This window comes from Schistocerca nitens, chromosome 9 (genome assembly GCF_023898315.1).
Source record: "Schistocerca nitens isolate TAMUIC-IGC-003100 chromosome 9, iqSchNite1.1, whole genome shotgun sequence".
Taxonomy (NCBI): Eukaryota; Metazoa; Arthropoda; class Insecta; order Orthoptera; family Acrididae; genus Schistocerca; species Schistocerca nitens.
The window spans coordinates 471,316,801-471,334,162 of record NC_064622.1 but is presented as its reverse complement, the minus strand read 5'-3'; the positions used below and the strand labels follow the sequence as shown (position 1 = coordinate 471,334,162).

Here is a 17,362-nt window from a genome sequence, read left to right as displayed (position 1 = left end):
CAATTTTCATTCTCCTCGAAATCTCGACATGCAAAACTGTTTTGTGACACTGTACTAAGGCATGGGACTCATCTCAGAATATGACAAGACACCTCTCCTGTGTCTTGTGTCCCGTGTTGTTGTCAGGTGCACCACTGTCTCTGTAGAGTAGTGTCGAGGGAAACTTTGCCAGTGTTCACATATCTGACAGCCTGTGGTGTGGTGCTCCAGGCATCATCTTACTCCTGTGGATACTTGTCTTTCTGCAAAGAAACCCATTTCCTGACGACAGGTACGTGATGTGGCTCTACGATCCTGTACAGCCGAGTGAACATTATGTCTGCCCTCTCGGGCACTAGTCATGTGTTGCCACTGATATCCTGCACCGTGTCAAGTATGGCACTCCTGAACCAACTGATTTTGTATTTTCACGATAGTCACAGAGTCCCCACTGATGGGGACATAGATAGAGATAGAGACATTCTGAATGAAACACTTTTTCCTGTCAGGACAGCAGAACATGATGTCATCAATGACTATCATAGCAGAGTATTCTCAAATCATATTTCGCAGAACCCAAAGAAATTCTGGTTGTATGTAAAGGCTGTAGTGGCACCAAAGTTTGGGTCCAGTCCTTAGTGAATGAAATGGAAACGGAAACTGAGGGTAGCAAATCAAAAGCTGAAATGCTTAACTCCATTTTCAAATGTTCCTTTACGAAGGAAAATGTCTGTGGACTGCCCCTCTTTGAATCCTCATACCACTGAAAAGATGAATCAAAAAAGTATTGGTATCAGTGGAGTTGAGAAACAGCTGAGATTGTTAAAACTGAACAAAGTTCCATGGCCCGATAGAATTCCTATGAGATTCGGTACTGAAAAAAGCACAGGTCACAACATCTACAAGAAGGGTAGTAGAAGTGATCCACAAAACTACTGTCCAATATCTTCGATTTGCTGAAGAATCTTTGAAGATGTTCTGAGCTCAAACATAATGAGGTATCTGGAACAGAATGACCTCCTCAATGCCAGCCAGCTTGGATTCTGAAAACATCGATCATGTGAATCTCAACTTGCACTTTTCTCACGTGAAATACTGAAGACTTTGGATCAAGGCAGTCAGAAACAATACTTCTCCATTTCTGAGAAGCATTTGATTCAGTACTACACTTACATTTATTGTCACAAGTACAGCCATATGTGGTATCAAGTGAAATTTGTGACTGGATTGAGGACTTTTTGGTAGGGAGCATGCAGTATGTTGTCTTGGATTGAGAGTCATTGTAAGATGTAGAAGTAACTTCAGGTGTGCCCCAGGGAAATGTGTTGGGACCCTTCCTGTTTATGTTGTACATTAATGACCGTGCAGACAATATTAATAGTAACCTGAGACTTTTTGCAGATGATGCAGTTATCTATAATGAAGTAGCATCTGAAATAAGCTGCATAAATATTCGGTCAGATCTCGATAAGATTTCAAAGTGGTGCAACTTCCTTTAAATGTTCATAAATGTAAAATTGTGCACTTCACAATATATATATATATATATATATATATATATATATATATATATATATATATATATATATATAAACAAAAGCGCTGGCAGGTCGATAGACACACAAACAAACACAAATCTACACACAAAATTCAAGCTTTCGCAACAAACTGTTGCCTCATCAGGAAAGAGGGGAAGGAGAGGGAAAGACGAAAGGATGTGGGTTTTAAGGGAGAGGATAAGGAGTCATTCCAATCCCGGGAGCGGAAAGACTTACCTTAGGGGGAAAAAAGGACAGGTATACACTCGCACACACACACATATCCATCCACACATACAGACACAAGCAGCTGCTTGTCTGCTTGTGTCTGTATGTGTGGATGGATATGTGTGTGTGTGCGAGTGTATACCTGACCTTTTTTCCCCCTAAGGTAAGTCTTTCCGCTCCCGGGATTGGAATGACTCCTTACCCTCTCCCTTAAAACCCACATCCTTTCGTCTTTCCCTCTCCTTCCCTCTTTCCTGATGAGGCAACAGTTTGTTGCGAAAGCTTGAATTTTGTGTGTATATTTGTGTTTGTTTGTGTGTCTATCGACCTGCCAGCGCTTTTGTTTGGTAAGTCTCATCATCTTTCTTTTTTTATATATATATATATATATATATATATATATATATATATATATATATATATATATATATATATATATATATATATATAATGAGGGAAACATTCCACGTGGGAAAAATATATCTAAAAACAAAGATGATGTAACTTACCAAATGAAAGCTTTGGTATGTTGATAGTGACACTAACAAACACAAACACACACACAAAATTCAAGCTTACGCAACCCACGGTTGCTTCATCAGGAAAGAGGGAAGGAGAGGGAAAGACGAAAGGATGTGGGTTTTAAGGGAGAGGATAAGGAGTCATTCCAATCCCAGGAGCAGAAAGACTTACTTTAGGGGGAAAAGGGACAGGTATACACTCGCACACACACACATATCCATCCGCACATATACAGACACAAGCAGACATATGTAAAGGCCTAGATGGGAACTTTAAGTGTGAGGCCTTTGGGGGTAATGCCAAATGTCAGACAAGCCTGAGTAAATAAAATATGAGAGCGTAATCTGGCTAGGGTGAAGGCATGTTTGCAGAGGGAATGTAAATAAATCTTAATGGGGTCATTGTGGGGATGTTGTGAGGGTGACATGGTATTAGAAGGTGGAAAGTGTAACATGAGGCTGAAATGAAAATGAAAATAAAAATGTATGGGGAGAGAGAAAGGTGAACTAGAAAGCAACTGGAGATCTGGTGTGAAAAAAGTCGAAAAAGTGTTGGTTAAAGCTGAGCTTTGTTGATCCTGTGGTGAACTTGGGTTGGTAAACAACGATGTGCACAAAGGTTAGGTGGTTGTGTTACCTCCAAAACACATTAAAGGGTGGAGAAATTCGGGAAAATTTCGAAAATCTGCGTGTAAATGTCTTATTAGGAGTGGTTTTGTGGTGGCAGATTATGAAAATGAGGCTAAAAACTGTCTGATGAAGAAATAATGACATTAAAACCTGTGGGAAGCAGCTACAAATGATCAGTGATGTGGGAAAAACGGAAATGGAAATAAAGCGAAAGTTGGTAGAACTAGCTGAAATGGTTGTTTAATAGGTGAAAGGAACTGTTTGTGAGCTGGGAACGGTGGATTTTATAGCAGCGGTAGTGTTGAAAGCGGTAAAAAATTTTTTGGTTATGGTTTGGAAGTGGGTTACGTATTATTGAGTATATATAGGAAGGATAAATTTGTATGGTAGATTACGCTAAAAAGGAGAAGGTGAATACAAAGTGAAACTACGTGCGCAAACAAAAAGAGAAAGTAAGATGACAGAAAATATTTCGAAATGCAGCAGTGACAATAACAAACGTAATTGTTGGGTTCAAATTAATGATATGAATATGATAGAGGGAAACATTCCATGTGGGAAAAATATATCTAAAAACAAAGATGATGTAACTTACCAAATGAAAGCGTTGGTATGTTGATAGTGACACTAACAAACACAAACACACACACAAAATTCAAGCTTACGCAACCCACGGTTGCTTCATCAGGAAAGAGGGAAGGAGAGGGAAAGACGAAAGGATGTGGGTTTTAAGGGAGAGGGTAAGGAGTCATTCCAATCCCGGGAGTGGAAAGACTACCTTAGGGGGAAAAGGGACAGGTATACACTCGCACGCACACACACACACACACACACACACACACACACACACACACACACACACACACACACATATCCATCTGCACATATACAGACACAAGCAGACACCTGGTATAAGTGGTGGTAGGAAGGTACATAGGGAATAGGAGCCATAGAGTAGGGAGTTGGGTGCAGAAAGAGCATAGGGTGTGACAAGAAATATCACTTTGCAGCCCAATCCCAAAACCTTTCCAACAGTAAACCCAACATTGGACCCTGCCTTGAACAGTTCCACCCACAATCCCAACTTGATTCACCTCCACCACCACCACCGCAAAATCATCCATTATAAGCCTTCCAAGAGTTCCTCACATCCAGCATTGCTTCACAACACTTCCTCTTGTCCCTAAAACATGCGCTGGTGGCCGAGCGGTTCTGGCGCTACAGTCTGGAACCGCGCGACCGCTACGGTCGCAGGTTCGAATCCTGCCTCGGGCATGGATGTGTGTGTTGTCCTTAGGTTAGTTAGGTTTAAGTAGTTCTAAGTTCTAGGGGACTTATGACCTCAGCAGTTGAGTCCCATAGTTCTCAGAGCCAGCCCTAAAACATGACCCTAATCTGTCCTCTGTAGAACTCCAGGCTTTACGTTCCCTAAAAGCTGATGACTTCATTATTATCCTCCCAGCACAGAAAGGATCTACCACTATAGTACTTGACTGAAAGGAGTATGTTAATGAAGGTCTACACCAGCTGTCTGACACCTCTACATACAATGTATGCCATATGTATGCCATTGAGATCCCATCCTAGTGATTCAAACTGACTGGCAGTCCCTCCTTAAAACCTCAGGCTCCTCACAAGGACTAACACCTCAGTCCATAGAACTTCTCACCCCACCCAAACCATGCATCCCCACCTGTTACAATTTTCCTAAGATCCACAAACCCAGTCATCCAGGCTGTCGTATATTTGCTAGTCATCAAAGCACCCACAGAACATATATGTGCCTTAGTTGATCAGCACCTGCATCCCATAGTACAAAGACTTCCATCCAGTATCAGATATACCAACCATTTCCTTGTTTGTCTGAAGTCCATGCCCGTCCCACTCCCTCCACACACCTTGCCTATCACTATTGATGCCATCTTCCTCTATACCAACAGCCCCCTGTGCATGGTCTGTCTGCTGATGAACATTTCTTCAGTCACTGCCCACCTGATTCCAGATGTATGACAACCTTCCTACTCACCTTAATCAACTTTATACTTACCAACAACTACTTCAATGTTGAGGGGCAGACATAAAAACAGATCAGGGATACGGCCACAGGAACTAGGATGGCTTCTTACTATGCCAATCTTTTCATGGGTTGCTTGGAGTATGTTTTCCATCCATAAGCCTTGAGCCCCTGGTTTTGTTTAGATACATTGATGACATCTTTACCACATGGACTCAAGGTGGGGCTGACCTGTTAAAATTCCTGGAATCTCTGAATACCTTCTCCTAATTAAATTTCACATGGTCCTATTCGGAAACCAGTGCCACTTTCGTTGATGTTGACCTCGTCCTCACTAAAGGCCAGCTAGACACTTCTGTCCACATTAAACCTACCAACAAACAACAGTACTTACTTGCTTTCCATGTCAAATGTTCCCTCTCATACAGCCTTGGCATTCGAGGCAAACATGTTTGTTGGGTAGCAGACTCTTTAGAACAATACACCACCATTCTCAACTCAGCTTTTTTTGGATGTAATTACCCCACCAGCCTAGTACAAAAGTAGATTTCCCAGACCATCACATCCAAGCCTGGTACTGTTGATCCCTCCAAAAAACAACTTTTGAGCACGCCACTGGTCACTCAGTATTATCATGGTCAAGAATGTATTAATCAGTGACTTCGACAAGGCCATGACTTGCAGAAATTGTACCCTGAAATGAGATCCATTCTGTCTGAGGTTTTGCCCACCATGCCTAGAATAGTTTTTTGTTGCCCTTCCAGTCTCTGCAATGTTCTTGTCAAACCCTATGCCCCTTCTGCACACATCTCCCTACCCCACTGCTCCTACCATACAGCTCCTACCCTTGTGACTGTCCCCGATGCAAGACTTGCTCTATGCACCCTCGTACCACCACTTATAGCAGCCCTGTAACTGGCAAAACATATCCCATCAAAGAGAGAGCCACCTGTGAAACATCATGTTATATACCAGCTGTTATGTAAACACTTTTTGACCTTTTAATCCGAATGACTACCACCAAATTATCAATTAGGCAGAGGGTGTATACTGGCAACACACAATATCTTGTTGCAGAGCATACTATACAACATGACAATCATAGCATACTATACAACATGACAATCATGACCTCGATGCCTCCCTCGATGCCTGTTTCACCGCATGCACCACCTGGATTCTTACCCCATACACCAATTTCTCAGAACTAGTGCTACAACACATACTCGCTTCTTGCCATCCACTTGGCAATAGTTTACAATAATTTTGTCTTTCTTAGAATTTCTTCACAGTAACTACTCCTTTCTTCACTCTGTTTTAGTTTTCTACATCTTTCATTGTGTTACCCATCTATTTTTCACTGCCCCCTCTCACCTCTGTTATGTACAGTGTACTTAGCTTTTACTTCTTATTAACTCGTGCACAATGTTTAAGCAGTAATCTCTCTTGCATATTATCTTTAAGCTCTCAGGTTTTCAAGTATCATCAGATGCAGTCCCCAACAATCAGTCTTTCCTTCTCATCCCATCCGGTAAGCCTCTCCTGACCCATGGTTGTGGGTAACTTTCCTGAATTCTACCCCTTTTTGTAGACCTGTCCAATCCTTTCCCTTCACCCCTCTTCCTTCCCCTTCAATCCTTCTGCCTGCAGAAGGACCCACTGCTCCGAAAGCTTGTCAAATTATAACCTTCTTTTATGTGTGTATTCTGCTGCCATTTGGTGAGTAGATTTTTATCTGTACAATTAAATTATTTTATCGAAAATTTGTTGTTCTGGTTCTTATAACAGAGGATGTTGAATGTATACAGAGAAAGGCAGCATGAATCATCACAGTTTACTTTAATCCATAGAAAAGTGTCCAGAGGTACTGAGGAAACTGAACTGGAAGACTCTTGAAGTTAGACACAAACTATCCTGAGAAAGTCTATTAACAATGTTTCAAAAATTGGCTTCAAGTGATGACTCTTGGAATATACTGCAATCCTTTACATATTACTTACATAGGGACTGTGACGATAAGATTGAAATAATTACTACACGCAGAGATGCATTCAGACAGTCAATTCTTCGGATGTTCCATATGTAAACGGAACGGGAAGAAATCCTAATATCTGATATAGTTGTGCACCTCACAGTGGTTTGCAGAGTATAGAGGCAGATGTGAGCAACAGTATTGCAGGACTATAAATTGCAGTCTCAGTAGGCCACAAACCTGATATGCTGCTAGGTGTTTCTCCTTCTCGGAATCAAATGATAGCACCACCTTCAATTTTATTTTTGATCACTGTGACTACGTTTTGTCACCGAGGACATTTTTGGGTGGTTTTAAGTTTACCATTGTGGCAGTAAACAGATAATCCCCACCATTGTGTTCCATGAGCTGTAATAGAACCTACTCACAAGCAACCAACATTGAAATGTGATCTCTGAATGGGAAATGTTATGTGTAATCTTTTCTTATACACAGAATGTTAATGCATTACTTCTTCTCACTTTGTTTGGTTGCATGGAAATGCTAATCATTTATTTGTACAGGCATATATCCTTCATGGCAATTTGACATTTGCTGTATTCTGACCTCATAGTGTTGTTTTCTTAAATACCAGCAATGTATCTTCCAACTACTGCCCTCATGTAGCATAGTCTTATTCCTTTATGGCCAGATGTGATAATTCCTTTAACAATTTTAACAAACAGTTGCTTAAAATACTTTTAATTCTTTGTTTTCAGCATTCACTACAGTAATTCAAGAACTATGGCACAGTGACAGTAATGGCACAGTCGTAAATACTACAGCACTGAAATCACAAATCCAACGATTTGCACCACGTTTTATGGGCTACAGTCAACAAGATGCTCAGGAATTTCTGCGATATTTATTAGAGGGGCTACACGAAGATGTGAATCGTGTTACTGTCAAACCTAAACCGATTCTTACAGAAATTGATGAGACATTAAGGTAAAGTTAAGTAGGTTTATGTTGTGCAATAAATTGTATTGAAGTGTTTGTATGTTTCAGTATTCAATATAAGGTGCAATATTTAAGTAAGCTTTTAATTTTTGTCATTATTAAAAACAAGAGAACAGTAGAGACAAAAAAGAGAAAAAAAAGTGCATTCTGTGCTTGTAGCTTGCCAATACTGATCACGTTTTTGAGAGCCTCTTGATGTAATCAGTACTGATAATGGCACTTTAGTTTTAAGTATTTTTTCCCACTGGTAGATCAACATTTCAGATCTCAGTTTAGTTCTGCATCAGAAGGAATCTCATAATTTGATGAAATAATTCATCCTTTTTCTTATTTCCTGCTCTTTTCGTTATGAGAATTAAACTTCTCTTATGACTGAGTGTATTGTGCAGAAATTCATTTTTTCAGTGTCATCTTGAAACTTCCCTTTTGGTGTATGCCACTGAGTTCCTGTGGAGTCACAAAAAAATGCACTTGTAACCACAGCCAGAAACTGTACACTCTCAGCTAATTTCAGTATGTGATACAAAATACACGACATACTGCTCAGCAGATTTAGTCAGAAATGTTTATTAATGGAGTTAAATTGATGCTCATCTCTACTGCACTACCAGTCACTTTAAATAAGAGCCATCAACTCATTTTGACTCATGGGACAGAAGTAAACTGTTCACAACTCTGAAGTCAATAATTAAAAACTCTGTAGCGATGTAACTACTTTCAGGGAAGATTCTGAAATCCGACTAACGCACTCGGATATGTGCATCACTAACAGTTCATCACACCACCTCCACCTGGCTGCTAGCAGCTCCCACTCACAATTACAAAATAGAAATACAGTTAAAATTCAATAGGGGAAGAGTCACACAAAAACACCACTCTCATATTTGAATGGAAATAACTATTAGTTATCAGCTTCTATTACACCTCACCAAGTCCATCTCCTTTACTGAAACACCACTGTCCAGTTAATTACTGGCTTTGCGATCTGATATAAGGGGTCTGAGTACAGAGTGTGTGTGCGCGCGCTCACACACACACACACACACACACCAACTGAAAGGCAACGCTAGACTAGAAAAGAGGAAAGTGCCTGAGTAAAGTTCTGTGGTGGTTCACAGGAACCCATTTTTAAATGCCTCAATTCTTTCTTTGCTAGAAAAACAGCTGTGTCGGTCATGTGGTATCACCAGCTACTGCCTGCAGAAACACACTTTAGAACACTGTCCCTACCCTAGAGGGCACATGATACCACCTACACCTACAAGGACTGCTGGCTGACTCCTCTGTTTTGCCGGCTCCTGAATGCTCTGTAAAATTATTTAACATAGGGGTCTTCCAGCCAGTTGGAATGTAGCCGTTGGCTATTTTGTGCTCCCACTAATAACACTTTTTGAGGTGTTGCTTCCCGAAGGACCTTTAGAAGTTTCTCTGCAAAGGGTGTTGGCAAACACCCACCATCACGGGGAAATCATTTGATCTTGAGCTGACGTCATAAGCACAGACCACTACCTGTTAAGGGGATTAGGGAAAAATCAGCCAATTATCTCCAGGGAACACACGTGATGGAGATGATATGTTACAATCTTGCAGTCTGTAAGGTAGACTGTTTGTGCTAACTACTTGAAGGAATGTTGTAAAATACTAATGCCTGAGGATGAAACAGACTACTAGCTACGTTTACAGGAAAGAACTTTTGCATATATGTTCTATTTGTTTATTTATTTGAAATTAGTGCACAAGAATAATTTAATCAATATATTTGTTTACAAGTTTGGTGCAGAGAAGTCTTACAACCAGCTAATGTTTATTATACCTTATAGTTTCTTTTGGATGTCTAGTGACAATTATAGACTCCAAATTCTGGTTTTCAGGGTGAGTCATACCTTTCTTTAATTGGAACACACATATGTAGTCAGTCACTGTAAGTAATAGTTTGATGCATGGAAATGGAAAATATTCAGAGGCTTTCTACTATGCCACCCTTTATTAATTTGTGAATTCATGTAGTGCCATGCTGTCTGTTAAGAAAATGAGGGTTCGAACTTTATTTTAGTGTTTTGATATAGTTTATTCAAGAGAAACATATCAAATGAAGCATGACTGACATCACAATACCTTTCACTGACGTTTCTCCCCATACTCACAAGAAGTGGATCACTCCCATCCTGGGCTCTCAGTGACGTGCCGTTCCTTTTCAAAGTTCCCAAGCTGATCCCTCTTTCCTCCCTAAGAACCAAACTAACCGTTTCAAATGGTAGGATAAGTGTTTTCACTTTCATGTGTGTGTTTTGGTGGTACTGGAATTTTGTCTCCCAAAGGTTTGTATGGGCCAGTCATTCTGTTAAAAATTCTCAGTTGACCTTTCTTTTTGGTATACTCTTTCATTTTGATAGCAGTGAAGTATATACAGTATAACAATGCCAACTTAATGATTTTGCAGTGACCAGCAGAAATCAGCCGAAGCTTGGAAACGGTACCTTCGTGCCGACGACAGCAAGATAGTGGACATCTTTGTGGGCCAACTCAAATCGACACTGCGATGTACGGTGTGTGGTCACTGCTCTGTGACATTTGATCCATTTTGGGATCTCTCTCTGCCTATCCCCGTGCGTACGGGGCAAGTACGTCTCCAGCAGTGTCTTGACAGTTTCACACGGGAGGAAGTCCTCGATGGTGATGAGAAACCTGTAAGTTTCTTCTGATATGTTGTGATGTTGTATTTTTATGCTCCTTTTTTGGTGGGTTGTAAGTAGCCAGATATAATACAAAAACATTTTATTAATTTGAAATAGAGTAAAATGTCTTTCAAATGCAATTTAGGTAGTTACAAATATTCTTTTATTTTAACTTATTAAGTACTCCAGATGATAGAAAGAAAAGAAGTGACTGATACACTGTAAGCCATCTTAAGTAAAGTGAAGAATACTATAGATATTGAGAAAGGGGCAGTAACACAAAAATTTTCTTATTCAAGAGTAATACTTATTCACAGAGATCCAAATCAAAATTACTGTAATGGATGCATGGCATTCTTTTGTAGAATTACCCTTCTTGAAAGTAAACTGAGACTGACTCAGAATCTTATTTTTGCAGACCTTCTCAGCTGTTATTAAATTTATTACCACTTTTATATATTTGAAAAATATGTTAATAGTGAAACAGATTGATTATGATAGATGTGTTACAATGGGGTTTAACAACAGTGTACTTTATTTTGTTTGTTTGAGAAAATAGTATGTGAGTGTGGTATGTTATGTGTATGACTGGATCCAGAAAATGTACTTAGACCAATACTTAATTACTTTTCTGGAAGTTGATGTGTCTGCAATTTCAGAATATGCCAACTCCTCGTGCCTCCATGTTGCATCCATACCTAATTTTATAACCATCTCATTGCAACATCAGTTTTCTTCTCTTTCAGTAGTGTTTAGTCACCTACATCACATTGTACCTTGATCTTAATTTTCTGGTTGATTTAGGAAGACAAGAAGGACACGCACTTTCTTTAATACCTCTAATAGTGTGATGCGTTATTCTCATTGTGTTTACTGTTTCAGAAATTTTAGTTATCATAATCTCTCTCAGAATTGCATATTTAAATTAAGAAAACAACCTGAAAATGAACCACCTGACAACCAGTTGTAATAGGAATTTTGTCTGTGGCCATACTATCTTCACAGTTAACAAACTTAATATTCACACCCTTATTGATGCAGAGGTCATCTTTTTTGTAGCTCTGTCTCCTCTTAACACTAGAATGTACATAAATGTGAACCTTTTCAGAAATAAATTGCCAGCTTCTTAATTCTCTAAAATCTTATTACAAATCTTCATAATGTCACTTTAGCGATATTCACATTTATGTGCGCAGTTGCTGTGCATCAGATGTATGTTTTACACCTTACTGATAAGACAGACATCAGCACCAGCAGCAACAGACATCAACTTGTATCATTTGGTATTTATTTACGACAATGTAGCTTACTAATTGTTCGATACATAATAAATACCTTCCTAATTCTTCCAAATATGGAATCAGATGTTGTGAACTCAAGCTGGTTCTAGTGAACAATATCCTTCGTTTTTTTTTATTTTTATTTTTTTTATCCCACACATATTAGAGTCAGGAAAGTTGGACACTCCTGGCTTGTCCTTTGGCTCCAGCTGTGCAGGAACTTGTTCATGAATACACAATATTGTTTGCTTTACATAAAAGTTCTCTGAGCATGGTACCACATCATGACTCTGGAGGAGGCCACAGTTACCATGACCAAAATATTGGTTTCATCAATGATAATTACTTAGAACAAGACATGGTATCATACCAAGATAACTTTTATATTAACTGTCTCTGGCTGTGGAAACTTATGAAATTATATTGTTTGGTTTGTTTGTGTGTTTATTTTAGATGGTTAACACAAAGATATTTTGATAGTTTTAAAAAGTAATTTCCTAATTTGACATGTTATAGGACATAATTAAAAATTGGTGCATATATATTCGAAATTAATATAAGTTGTCAAGTTATTTTTACTTGTTGCAGACATGTTCAAAGTGCCAGATGCGTCGAAAATGTACAAAAAGTTTCACTATCCAGAAGTTTCCGAAGATTTTGGTGCTTCGTATCCTTTCAGTCAAAAAGAAATTCTTCCATTGAGTAACAAATAAAACATTATTTCTAATGTAACAATTACATCTATTGCTACAACAGAAAAATTAGAACTGGTTTTTGTATCAAGAATTAATTGAAAGTGACAGCTGTTCTGGTAGAACTAGAAAAAATATTTTTCTTTTCATCTTGCAGCTGGCAAAGAATTATTTACCCCATTTGTGACCTAGATATATTGATTTCTTAAAGTAACTGAACTAATCAAGTACTGTTGGGGTGACATTAATAAAATTTTTTAAAACATAAACTGTTTCAACCACACCACAGCCTGAACATGAGTAATGAGCAATTCACCAAAACAGTGCAGCTTAGGATTAATTTCATTAGATTGTCTAATGAACCAGATTTGACTGATTCTTTGCATACAGTCATTGTGTGCTTCACAGTATAGCTTGGGCACTAAACCAACAATGAAAACCTGGAATCAATGTTACTAGGCCCTTTGTCAGTGATCTAGAAGTATATGTAACAACCTCCATTAAAACAGCAATTCTCCTGATGTGACAGAAAATTCTCTCTCACGACTATCACAAATACCCTTTTTTTATCTGGTTAAACAACATTGTGTTCTTTTATCATAGTGTTGCCAGAAATTTTCTTGTTTTTTCTTGCACTGTGTTTACCTTGTCTATTCATCAACCACTAACTCTGCTTGTTCAAAACTTCCCATATCTTCTAACTGCCTGTACTCACAGTATCAGCCATCTATGTACTTGTTGAACCTCCTGTTAATCCTCATCTCATTTTTTAGCTTATCTTCTTGTTATCTTCTTTGATACTAAACAGTGCTTTATGCTTCTCTTTTAATTAGCCTTTTCAATCTTTGTCCACTGATCTGCTCTTGTAAAAATTATATATTCTGGCAATCTTTATCAAATAGTGCAGAACTGGTATAACCAGTGCTTTGGTGTGATGAAACAATTTGATTTGTAAGCCAAGTTAATATCCATTATTTCAAGAAGTTGCTTACTATCAGCATTTATGCAGCATGTAGAAGTAAGATGCCAAACTTTTGTTAAAATTGAAAAGTTCCATTAACCTTACTATCAATGGCACATCAGTGCTTAAAAATGGATAGATCTTGAATATTAATGAACTTACTTTTCAGTTTTTACTTCTGCATGGAATTGTTCCCCATATTGTCCAAATCTTCCAAGTTGCTGTATTTATTCCTGCTCACATGAACAAGCAAGTAAGATGCATGATAGATATTGTTACAAATGGCATAGACACCAAAAATTTATCTACATTTATTTTGCATTGAAAAAAAAAAAATGGAAACTACATTTAATGATTCCATATTTATTTGAACTCATATGTGCAAGAAATTCAGATACAGAATACAAACAGTGTTCAAGCTGCAAAGTTTCCAGATTTGTGCTAAAGAAAGATGTGTGCCCAGTTTTCCTTGTATCTGTTAACAAGTTATTCTGTCATTTCAATTCTGTGATATAAAGGTTTCATTTTCTGAAACTTACAGGCAGATTAAAACTGTGTGCCCGACTGAGACTCGAACTTGGAACGTTTTCCTTTCGTGGGCAAGTGCTCTACCAACTGAGCAACCGAAGCACGACTCACGCCTGGTACTCACAGCTTTACTTCTGCCAGAATCTCGTCTCCCACCTTCCAAACTTTACAGAAGCTCTCCTGCGAACCTTGCAGAACTAGCACTCCTGAAAGAAAGGATATTGCGGAGACATGGCTTAGCCACAGCCTGGGTAATGTTTCCAGAATGAGATTTTCACTCTGCAGCGGAGTGTGCGCTGATATGAAACTTCCTGGCAGATTAAAACTGTGTGCCCGACCGAGACTCGAAATCGGGACCTTTGCCTTTCGTGGGCAAGTGCTTTCAGGAGTGCTAGTTCTGCAAGGTTCGCAGGAGAGCTTCTGTAAAGTTTGGAAGGTGGGAGACGAGATACTGGCAGAAGTAAAGCTGTGAGTACCGGGCGTGAGTTGTGCTTCGGTTGCTCAGTTGGTAGAGCACTTGTCCGCGAAAGGCAAAGGTCCCGAGTTCGAGTCTCGGTCGGGCACACAGTTTTAATCTGCCTGTAAGTTTCATATCAGCGCACACTCCGCTGCAGAGTGAAAATCTCATTCTGGAAACATCCCCCGGGCTGTGGCTAAGCCATGTCTCCGCAATATCCTTTCTTTCAGGAGTGCTAGTTCTGCAAGGTTCGCAGGAGAGCTTCTGTAAAGTTTGGAAGGTGGGAGACAAGATACTGGCAGAAGTAAAGCTGTGAGTACCGGGCGTGAGTCGTGCTTCGGTTGCTCAGTTGGTAGAGCACTTGCGCGCGAAAGGCAAAGGTCCCGAGTTCGAGTCTCGGTCGGGCACACAGTTTTAATCTGCCTGTAAGTTTCATATCAGCGCACACTCCGCTGCAGAGTGAAAATCTCATTCTGGAAACATCCCCCAGGATGTGGCTAAGCCATGTCTCCGCAATATCCTTTCTTTCAGGAGTGCTAGTTCTGCAAGGTTCGCAGGAGAGCTTCTGTAAAGTTTGGAAGGTGGGAGACGAGATCCTGGCAGAAGTAAAGCTGTGAGTACCGGGCGTGAGTCGTGCTTCGGTTGCTCAGTTGGTAGAGCACTTGCGCGCGAAAGGCAAAGGTCCCGAGTTCGAGTCTCGGTCGGGCACACAGTCTTAATCTGCCTGTAACTTTCATATCAGCGCACACTCCGCTGCAGAGTGAAAATCTCATTCTGGTTTCATTTTCTGTTTGAACTGTGAATATGAACTTTCAAATTTTTACTTAATTCATTTATATTATTTTTGATGATTTTAGACACTTACAATATGTAGACAGTGCCATGACATAAATCAGTTAAATTTTGGAAGAGAGATCTGCATGCATCTTTTGGCTCTGGAATGTGCATTGCTCCATATCTCTCTCCTGTGTGAGAGGAACGAGTGCTCTAGGTAGAAATGTTCCTCAAATTATGATACCATATTTCATTATTGCATGAAATTTAGCACAATATGCAGTATATGCAATCCTGGCTTGTGCCGTGTCAAGCTTGTGTAGGGCATAGCATACTTTATGCAGCTTGCAAATGTTTATTTGCCACAAGTGTAGAAATTATAATTTCTGATGTAAAAATATTTTCAAGTCACAGTGTTTCATATCAGTTCTTTTATGAAAGTTTAGGAAGACAGTTTTTTATATTGGTTATGACATTATTTTGTACCACCAGTCGTCCCATTTTCTATTATTTCATTTATGGTTTCTTGTACCTCATAATTTTTTTTATTCTACTGAGAATATCACCTGCAAAGAATGTACTGGTTGTGGCACTGATGTTTTACAATGTGTCATTTATTTACAAAAGGAATAAGACTAGATTAAGTATTGAACTTTGAGATATGCATTGTAGAATCTCACTCTATAACCAGTTGGCCGTAGGAGAACACAGATGAAAGTTAAGAAAATCTGCTATCTATAGGCGCCAGTGGCTCTAAGAGGTTGCAAATTTCCTCAGTTTTCACACATGTTCTCCTGCCACTTGTAATCTTCCACTTCCTTCCTTTTTCCAGCTATTGTCTACAGTAGGCAATGTCTTCCATGAAAAATTTGAGAGGAGCGAAGATTACAATACACTTTCTAGTTTACTCCACTTTTCGTGTAGTGTTAGCTCCAGTTGTTTTTGTCTAAGAGTCTGATTCTTGGAACTGAAATTCTCACATTTTAGGTCCTAATGATTAAATTGATCTAAATAAATTTGAAGATTGTTGTTGCAGAATTTTTGTTGTTGTTGTTGTCTTCAGTCCAGAGACTGAATGCAGCTCTCCATGCTTCTCTATTGTGGGACAGCTGGTGGAAATTATTTGTTGTGTTTTATATAATGTTTTGTGATGTAGAAAAGATGCATTTCCCGGCCGATTAACCATATGTGCGGCAGCGGGTGGAATTAATTGTTATATAAGTGTTCCTATTATTTATGCTGTTATTTTGCCGTTCTCAACACTGGCTCTCTAACTACAATATTGGCAACCAGAAAGTGATTAGCAAAACGTGAAGCCTGTAATTAGAATTCCTAGTGCCCACTTCATCTGAGAAACACACTTATAGCTGCAGCTTATAGCTCTGAGGAATTAGGAGATTGTCTGGGATTCATAATCAAAAATGATTTTCTAAAATAGTTGAGTATATTCTGAAAGTCACAGGTAAAAAAAAAAAAGAATCCACACAATCTGACTAACAGAGCAGTTCAGAGTCTAATGCGCTGATGCAACTATAACTGTCCAAATTAAATATTTAAATGAATGCTCGCCATAATTTGATGATTAGGTTCATCAAACGCCACACTAAATAATGGTAGAATGTTTGTCCCGCGGCGGTACGTGAAAATACGACACGCGCAAACTGAAGATAGATAATTAAACTTATCCCAGAATTAACACTTCACTCGAAAATGATTTCATGATTACGCGTATCCCGAGTAACTTAATACGGCATCCGAGCCTGTTTATAGCAATGATACCGACGCGATGCGACTTCCGACACAGATGGTGTGCTATTCAGCGTCTGGAGAGAACTGGGGCCTTGCTTCCTCGCACAGCATTCTTATATATAAAGCTGCGGTGCGGACGGCTAAGGGAACACCTGATCAAATCGGCTCTCCCGACTAGCCGCTGGGCTAGTAATGCACCACTTTTAAGTTACCAAAAAAATCATAGCTTCTTTTGCTGATGGCCCATGAAGCTCTCAATTTAAATGTGCATTCAGCACACAGGTACGTAATCATAATAAAAGTTTGACGTGGCTGAGTTAAATATTTTGGGCGAGAGAATTAATTTAATTACACTACACGCAGTA

The 17,362-nt window shown here is 39.2% G+C and overlaps 1 protein-coding gene across 1 annotated transcript in view; it reads left to right on the top strand.

The window, feature by feature from the left end:
• The window catches only part of LOC126204359 (ubiquitin carboxyl-terminal hydrolase 2-like), a 278,662-nt gene that overhangs the window by 242,682 nt on the left and 18,618 nt on the right, over positions 1-17,362 (top strand). The window contains exons 6-8 of the mRNA XM_049938734.1: positions 7,641-7,869; positions 10,322-10,568; positions 12,425-12,503. Coding sequence (XP_049794691.1) covers positions 7,641-7,869; positions 10,322-10,568; positions 12,425-12,503 — 555 coding nt within the window. The remainder of the gene's footprint in view (positions 1-7,640; positions 7,870-10,321; positions 10,569-12,424; positions 12,504-17,362) is intronic.